Genomic DNA, 9496 nt, shown 5'->3' with positions numbered 1-9496 from the left:
TTTTTTATCTGCCATAGAGAACTTTACATTAATCCGTTTTAGACAGTATTTCCGGTGTGCCGTTTTATGCGTTACGTAACAAATTTTACAATCGGATGTTGTTAGTATTGGATGTGTTGTCTTTTTCTACTAATTAAGATGATTGAATTTTTAATACCATAACTTATATGATGCTGTTTTTTGCGAAGTTCAATCTTTGACCTTTATGCTTGTAATTAACCCCCCTACGATAATGCCCAACTCGGGCGCTGTAGGTATTTCTAATAAATAAATAAATAAATAAATAAATAAATAAATAAATAAATAAATAAATAAATAAATCTTCCCTTCGAATTATCGTACAGGTTTTCCCTTCCAATTTCTTACTTGCCATTCTTGTAGGTCTCCATGGTCATATCTGTTCCCATTCTTTGCACCCAATTAACGGTTTCTGTTTCTCTAACTTTCTGATGAATCCCGCTGTGTCGGGATAAGTCGGGGATGCCAAAGGCGCTATGCCTCGAAAAACCGAGCCACGCGGTTGGCGCATGCCCGCCCTTCAACCACGGTCCGGTACAGCCTCCGGGAAACGACAGCCACATGTACAGTCGGAAAGCATTTATTACGCTTCCACCTAACAGTTAGAGCAGGCCAACTAGGCTGTATTAAAAGCACTTCTTGTTGGGCTAGTTGGTAGCTTTTCATTATAAAATGTAAAGACGCCAAATAAACGGAGGCACACAAGAGAAGAGAACGGGACAGGGCTCCTTGCAACTGCTTTATTCACAGAATGCAGGCACATATATACCATCAGTCAACGCATACGCACAGAGCAAACTTACAATCACGCATCTAATCAAACATTCATGCTACGCAACGCTCAAGAGACTTCTTCTCACCCTTACATAATGATAACGAAGTTTCGCTAACGCACAAGCTGCCTTTCCTGCCTGTGTGATAGGCTTCAACCAGTTCCCTTGATCTAGTATCAGTGTTTCGGGCAAGAATCCGCACATCTCAAAAACGTGGTTCAGAAGAGCCTGAGGGACAGGGCCCGATGTGCTAAAGCAAATTTGGGCCCTCTTTCATTTGCTCAACATTTCTTTCATGCTCCCTGACACGCTCATTAACACAGCGCCCGGTCTGTCCTGTATAGTAACGACCGCACTAGAAGGGAATCTCGTACACAACTCCTTCGGCACACTTCATGATAGGTCGCCCATGTTTGGTCCCACAGCCTATTTGTCCCTGTTGCGTTCTCTTCTCTTGTGTGTGTCCGTTTATATGGCGTCTTTATATTTTATAATCAACTAGCTGTAGTTGACGTCACTGAGGTATCCCTCGAAAAGAATAATACGCTAGCTTATTATCAGCTGGGGCTACGGACGGCCACGGCGACTGGTCCGACGAAAACGCCGTTGACTAACCACGTGCGGGAAAACGGGAGCGGCGACGTAGAGTTCCACACTCGCCGCTTGCTGGTAACCACCCCAAAAAATGGGGCGGTGTTAGAGTGATTTGAAGTCACACACGCGGTGGCGATCATAGCGGTTGCGCCCAATCGACTGAGACAGGTGTGCCGTTTATCCCCACTGCTGTTTATGATGTACATGGTAAGGATGAAAAGGTCGCTAGAGGGAATCAATGTCGGGTTTAATCTCTCATACGAAGTAGTGGGCACAATACTAAAGCAGCAGCTTCCAGATGTGTTTTACGCTGACGGCATTGTGTTGCTTGCTAACAAGAAAAGTGATATGCAATGTCTGCCTAATATCTGTCGAGAGGAAGGTGACAATGTATGGTTGAATCGTTATTTGGGAAGTTACCGCAAGGAAGACAGAGGGCGAAGAAAAAGACGGCATAAAGCTTCCTGTTGTCTCTTTCTTCGCCTTGTGTGTTCTTTGTGGTCGCTTCCCAACTCGTTATTTACCAACCGGCCTACACCCACACTCATTTAAATTGTGGTTGAAATTTGGCGTTAAGTAAATCTGGTTTTATGGTATTGAATGAAAACAGTGAAGAGGTAGTTTCAATACAGTGCCAGGAAATACCTCAGGTTAAAAAGTGTGCCTTTGTATATGCATAAACGAAGGCAATAAATATTGTGTCAACACAGAAAAAAACAATAACAGCAAAGGGGAAGAGAAATGCGGCGATAATGAAGCACAGAGCCCCATGAGGATACACTATATATGAGGTGCTCTGGGGTATGCGAAAATGTGTAGTGGTTCCAGGACTTACATTTCGAAATGCGGTTGTTTGCTTGAAGTCAAGGGTAGAATCAGGACTCGATGGCAACGAAAGGGCAGTGGGACGCCTCGCATTGGGCGCTCGCGGGAACACTACACATGAAGCGGTGCTGGGTGTTTTTAAGTGAGGGAAGCTCAGAGTAAGATTGATTATGAAGAACGATTGATGAATAGGGAAGAAAGTAAATGGGTTGGGAGGGTGTTCAGATATTTGTGCTGAAAAAACACTGATTCATAGCGGAGGAAAAGAACTTGGAAGCTTACCAGGAAGCATGCGACAGGTATAGTAAGCGACACGGCAACAAAAACATCAAGCGCAAGGTCAGGGAGGCTGAGGCAATCTCATGGGTGGCGGCAATGAAACATAAACCTGGTATTACTAACTGCTTAAAAGGGAAAACGAAAACACGAAACAAACAATTTATGATAAGTCAAATGAAAGCTCTTTACTTTTTGAAGCCAGATCAGCATGCATTAGAACGCGCACTTACAAAGCGAGGTACAACAAGGAAAAAGAAGCACGTGCTTGCTGGGGTAATGCTAGGGAAATGGTCGTTTTATTAGAACGTACAGATATGTGCCTAGCGGTAGATATGGGCTCCTCTAGCCTCCTTGAAGCCCTTGGGTTCAGCACGAGCAAGAGGAAAGCAAACATGTCGGCAATAGAGATTAGTAAGAGGCGAGTGGAAATTTGGAGGAAAAAAAGTAGGGAAACGACAAACAAGGAAGGTCTACAAAAACAAGGTTTCCAATGGATGGATGAATAATTATATTGTGGTTCTTTAGGGGGTGCGTCATCGCGCAGTGGGTCGCTCCCACGTCGGGACACAGAGGGGCCTCTCTGGGGCTTAGCAGGCCCATTGGACAACCCATTACTGTTCTTCGAGGTTGGGGCTGAGTAGAAGTGCACACCAGCGTGAAGAATGTTGCTTTCATTGCCGCGTAACGCGGGACACACCCAGAGCACGTGATCTAAGTGCGCTGAGTCGCTGCATAGTGCACATGCATTGTTGTCTGAATTTCGGGGCAAATCCTGTGGAGAAGCAGGGGGTTTGGTTCGAAACGGCGTGTAGAAACCTTAGGTTTAGCGTTTCCTATGGCCGTTGAGAAAATTTGGTGTTGGGAGTTCTTTACGTTTTTTAATATAGGTAGGACATTAGGCAAAATAAGAAGAGCTGGATGGCGCAATCCACCATACCATTTCAGAGGGTACACTCATAGCATTCATCCATCCATCCATCGCCATGCGCCGCCAGGGAAAGAAAGGTTTTTCCTTTGGACAACCTGCCTGGCGTGCGTGCGGTGCTCATAGGAACTGAGGATTCCCACAGATTGTCTATCTACCCTTTCAGTTACCCTGTCCTTGGTTGCCAACTTTCTTGACCTCTTCCTTCAATCTGTGTCGACGCGTTTCAGGTACACAAGCTTGTGTGCTTTAGCCGTCCGGTCATTCATTTTCACCCGTGTTCCCGAGCCTTTCTTCAAAACTAATGTTGCTCTGTGCTTGTCTGACTTCAAACGAGGCCCAACTTATGGCACCCTGCACTGCCTCATTTGTGATTTTGCTGTGTGCTCCCAAAGCCAACCTGCGTACCGTTCTTTCGTTACCTTACAACCCCGGCAAGATATAGGATTTTAAGCAAAGAATTGCATTTGCGAATGTCAGCGTTAGAAAACCGAAGACCAGAATGGCGCCACCTGTTTCGGACAATGCTAACTCTCAAATGCGACACTAGGATTCCACATTCATGAAAAGCGCCTGCCTTGTTTCCCCACTTATGCCGTCGCTGCGAATGGCATCACGTTCTTTCTTTACAACCGCCGAAGTGGCGACCGAATGCAACTACCATCAACTTCTCTGGCCGCAAGGGCAGAAGTGATCGTATCCGGCACCCTGTACCCAAGCAAAGTCACACAGTGACTCATGCAAGTTGGACACCTGCGTCCGCCAAACAGTGTGCTTAGTGTATAGAGCTAAATAAATGGTTATACAAAGATCTAAGACACTTGGTTGCGGCAGCGGTCCCGTCTTTTATACAATTTATTTTGTTGTTAAGTCCAATTTCTACATAGATAATCTTTCTCAGGAAGACAGAGTTCACAAAAGGCCCAATGAGTACAGAACTACCCGAACGAGCACTGGAGGCCCCCATGCTCGCGACACAGTACGAATCACAACGAGTATGCGCCATTCTTCCGGGACAAGCCTGGTTACGCAATGCGCCAGCCTTAACATGTATACATATGTTTTTGTGCGCTACAAAACATCACCAGGATCCAAAATATTGAATTCAGCTATGAACTACTAAGTTTTTAGACCGCCGAAGAGGTAAGAAAAACGTCCCACATATTTATTGAAGGCTCTCTCAATTTGCTTATTGACGAAAACTGCTTGAAAAACGGCAGTTCTGCCCAATTCAGCGTAGGAGAGACGACACTCTTGTGCAAAATACCGCACTTGGTCCACAAATGATCCTTCAAGCACTACTTGAAGAATCTAACCTACCATCGCATCTTCGAAGAGACGTTCAGACAAATTAATTGGCCTGACCAGTCGTCAATTGTTGAAAAAGCCATCATACAGAAATATGTATAAAATGCGGGGAGCAGGAGCTAGTTCTGGTTGGCTGCCCCACACGAGGAAAAGGGGGTGCAGGGATCAAAGAGAGAGAGAGAGAGAGGGAAGGAGAAAAAGTGAGCTGAGCACCAACGGAGTAAACTGCGTATGCCCAGCGGTAGCAGGCGGCGTCCTTAAATTCTATAACATGAAAGCCTGTAGATGCTAAGAACTTAATTTGCGCAAATGCGATAAATGTGGCCGCGGCAAGACGAGACGCCTAAAGCGAGTCTCAAAACATCCATGAAAAGGTCATTCAACAAGTTTTTTCTGCATGTGAGAATGTAAAGTTCGCATGCCGTCAAAAATGACACGGTAAATGCTTTTTCTTCAGAATACCGTATTGCCGCTAGGTGCTAACAAAAGGATAATACGCGCTGTGCTTATGCTTTGACAAAATCATCGCATTCAGGCCCATTCCTGTGTTGTCTCTTCAGAAAAAAAATTGTTTTTGCTGTCACACGGATTGCTGTAATCAGTTAAGAGGGGGCTTAGACTGATAGTGATATTGGTGCAAGAAATGGGAGTCAACTACGAACTATCGGCAACAACTAAATGTGAGAACATCTTCATTGCTTTCAGCCTGTGTAATGTTTTAGCTTGCTTAATATACTCTTCATGCGTTTCATGCGTACTACGGCCACGATAGCGTTGCTTCATAAAAACATCAGGAGCTATGCAAACGTTTCTTCTTTTTTTACTTGTGTTATGTTTGCTTTGAAGCACAGAAACTGCGCATTTTATTTTAATGTTTTGTAAAACGTCAAGTGAACACGAGTCACCTGCCCTTCGCGCAAACACCGCCCTACATCAACAATCTCGAGCAAACGACGGTTAAGGTTAAGGTTGCCGCTTTAGAAAACGCAAACATCTTCAGTCTGTTTATGAAGTCATGAAATAAGCACAATTCGAGGCCTGGCATTTGTTCAGCAGACAGTTAAAAACGAATCCCATAAGGACGTTGCCACGATAAAACCATACACAAACATATGAAACAAAAAAATGTGCAGGTAGCGTTTGATAAAACAACAGCGGGGAAAATCTGGCTAGCTAACTGAGAATGACGCAGCATGCTTTTCGCAGCTGTTGCTTGCGGCTTTCTTGGCATAACGTTAGCAGGTGAGTCTACACCTCCGGGAACTATGTGCGCATAAAATATATCACCACTAATATCGAAACAACTTCGCGGCAAAAATCTTAAATGTCCATGTTGAGCCCACATTGATAGCTCATGCTAGAGGCAGCGCATAATATTGACGAGCTGCGAGCTGAACTTAATATTACATAACTACACGTAAACATTAAAAAAGAATGTACTATTTCAGCATGAGAAAAAAAAAGATTGATAGCCTGTCTAAATGCATCTACATTTTCCTAGCTTGCAGCGCGTACCCGCCATAGTGCGATTAGTGGCTTTGGCATTCTGCTGCTTGGTTGCGAATTCGATGCCCGGCCTTATGCGGCTAATTTCCGATCGGGGAGATGTGTAACAACGCTCGTAGTGTAGAATTAGGGTTCGCGTTAAGGAACGCTAGGTGGCCCAATTTAATCCGGAGCACTCCATTTCATCGTCACCCATAACTCCTCCCCCATCCCACCCTGTGGAGATCAGAACGTTAAAGCCCGCAAGCTGATTTTCGCATGCCGTATAGCCATCAACGGAGGAAATTTTCTGCCAGTTGGGTAGTCATCATTTTTCAATAGTTCTAAGCGCTCTGAGGAAACGACAGATGAAAAACACAAAGGGCACATAAGGCGCTTCCGGTGTCCCTCGTTTTATCTCGGTTGCTGTCGATCGAAGCTGACATCCCTTATGTAGCCGTCGGTTCGACTATGTAAATTGTGACTAATATAAAATTTATGACATGATTTACTGTGGCATTTCACTTGCCAATCGGCTACTTGAGACGTGGAACAGTCCTTGGAATTATTTGCCACCACCATACTAGAGCTCCGTACATAACGCGTTTTTACAGTTAGCCTCCGTCGGAACGGAATGGTATTGTCGTGGGATCGAACACGTAACTTCGTGCATAGTTAGCCAATATGGCGAGTGCTTTGAAAGTTAAATGTACAACTTTCCACTACATAGTCTGTAACTACGGCACTCGCTCTTTTCTTTTTGAAAAATTCGACTGCTTAACTTCCAAATACTACCCTGTGGGTTTTATCAATGAGTTTTGACCGTCTGGTATATTTTAACACGCACCTAAAGCATGGTGTACTTGCATCCCACACCCTTTAAATGCAGCTGCCAGAACCGCAAATCGAGCTGGTGAGCTCGTAACTAGCATGAAAGATTAAGATTACTGCATCAGGTAAAAAAAAATACGCCAGCACAAGTAAAAGGAAAGAGACGGGAGTAAGCCCCGTCTCTTTCCTTTCCAGTGCAACGCCATAGCCAATGAACCACTGTGGTGAGTTCCCTTGCCTTTCAATGGCGAATGTCTAAAATCAAACGGCAAGAACCGCATAGTAATCACTAAACTTCTTTCTGTCATTTTTTCTAGCTTACTTCGAGGAAGAATTAGTATACCCAGAACTACTGCAGGAAAGGAGTGAAAGTGGTGAGCTTGTGCTGCGAATAAAAGACACGACTTTGCACTTGAAGAAAAGCTCGGTACTGGCAGATGACCTATTCGTGGGTACAATCGTCGACGGTGACACTGAGTACAGCCTGGTGAGCGCATTTAACTACTTACTTTTCCTTATACATCAGCTGCGAAATATGAATAGTTAGGCACCTGAAAAGGCCGACTATACTAAAATGTTAGCCAATAAAAGCACGGAAAAGAGCAACAAAATTACAAAGCATTGTCGGAACAAATTCATAAGGAAATAGCGAAATACTGTCGAAACAATTTCATTGAACAAAGGCAGAAACGAAGACAAAAGATTATAAAAGTAGAAGAACAACACAGGCACGAGAGGTCGTAGGGCATCGAACTGGGCCTCCGTCTAAGTATCATGTCTAACACACTTTTTTTTTACAGTGAATCTGTTTAGGGCTACGGTTCCGTGAATTTTTCGTGTGCGCCAACAAATGTGTTAGAGCAAATAACTATCATCATTATCAATGGCTCGTGCCACTGCTAGTGTGTTCGTCGTCGTCGCCATCGTAGTCTTCCACAGTTGGCTGCGTTTCCGCTCATCATGCTTTCGTTCACATACTGATCCTCCCTCTGCGAAGGTGCTGACGGTGCTGGCCCACTGCCCGTCGGTGCTTTGATTTCGGTGTCAAATTTTTTTTGTCTTGGAAATTCGCGAAATGAAAACACGAACTCACATAACGAATGTGTAATATGAATGAACGCAGATGCATAAAAATAAATGTGTGTGCGTACCTTTCGTCACGATGAACACCGATCAAGACAATAGCATGTTGTAATCTAGCGTTCGCAGCCAAACGCAAACGCATTACGTACCTAAAGAAATAGCGTTATCATCAGTGCGCATGCTCTGAACGTTATCCGGATTCCGTGGTTTACGTGCGCTATGATAACGTGCATTATTTGGCGCGTTTAACGTTCGTAGTGTTTAGGGGCGCAAAGAAATAGCATTGTCACCCGCCGTGGTTGCTCAGTGGCTACGGTGTTGGGCTGCTGAGCGCGACGTCGCAGGATCGAATCCCGGCCATGGCGGCCGGATTTCGATGGGGGAGAAATGCGAAAACACCCGTGTACTTGGATTTAGGTGCACGTTAAAGAACCCCAGGTTGACGAACTTTCTGGAGTCCTCAATACGGTGTACCTCATAATAAGAGAGTGGTTTTGGCACGTAAAACGCCATAATTTAGTTTTTTCTTAAATAGCAGTGTCGAACATGGAGGTACCCATCGCTCCCGCTTCAGCGTAAATTCTCGTGATGGCTACGCGCTCACTCTCAGTGATCCCCAGGAACTATTGAGACCAGGTTTCACTTTCTCTAAGATCACCTGAAACGTTAATTATGACCGCATAGCGCGTACAATTTATGACACCATTCGGCGATTCCGGTGCCCGTAGACTCAACTAGACGCATCCACATAGCAACAACAGGATGGCTGCTAATGGATTGTCTTGGCTTGCATACATTTAGAACGAGGCAGCAGAAGGCGCCTTGTTTCATAACGTCTTCCTTGTGTTTGCGTTCTTGTACGGTAAACACAAAGCCTGGAAGAGACGTGCACCGTAACCTCCCGCAATAGTGCTTACGTTTGACGTACGTGAGGCGAGAAACACTATTATAAAACTGTCAAATAAATGTGTTCGTACCTTTGCTCAAAATTCTGTGTTACCATTTTGTCGTATATTATACGCAGCTTCGCTAGTCATCCACCTTCACAGCGTGTAATGGCTCATGATTTCTTTCTTGGACAGTTTTTGTTGTATGCAGTGTAAAACTACACAAGAACTGCGCGATCATTATATATCCAGGAGAGAGATAAAAAATAAAAGGAAGAGTGGTTAACTCGAATAACTGTTCCGTTGGCTACTCTGCACAGGGAGATGACTAAGGACCAGTGATAGTCTAGGTCAGACGATCGCTGTGTAACATATGAAGCAGCGATAGCCGGGCCTAGAAAGCACATACTACACCTTGCTACAATGAAAAACTAAAAGCAATTCTGCATGTAAGATAGTGCCAACGACCGACGATTAATGAGAAGAAG

At 44.6% G+C, this 9496-nt stretch overlaps 1 protein-coding gene across 2 annotated transcripts in view; it reads left to right on the top strand.

Moving 5' to 3' along the window:
- The first annotated feature begins 5860 nt into the window (after nucleotides 1-5860).
- LOC135917894 (venom metalloproteinase BumaMPs1-like) overlaps nucleotides 5861-9496 on the top strand; it is a 33607-nt gene continuing 29971 nt past the window's right edge. For both annotated transcript variants that reach the window (XM_065451512.2, XM_070527324.1), the window contains exons 1-2: nucleotides 5861-5964; nucleotides 7356-7525. In XM_065451512.2, coding sequence (XP_065307584.2) covers nucleotides 5916-5964; nucleotides 7356-7525 — 219 coding nt within the window. In that variant the 5' untranslated portion in view covers nucleotides 5861-5915. The remainder of the gene's footprint in view (nucleotides 5965-7355; nucleotides 7526-9496) is intronic.

Source organism: Dermacentor albipictus, chromosome 10, assembly GCF_038994185.2.
Source record: "Dermacentor albipictus isolate Rhodes 1998 colony chromosome 10, USDA_Dalb.pri_finalv2, whole genome shotgun sequence".
In the NCBI taxonomy this organism is placed as follows: Eukaryota; Metazoa; Arthropoda; class Arachnida; order Ixodida; family Ixodidae; genus Dermacentor; species Dermacentor albipictus.
This window is presented reverse-complemented; position numbering and strand designations above follow the sequence as displayed.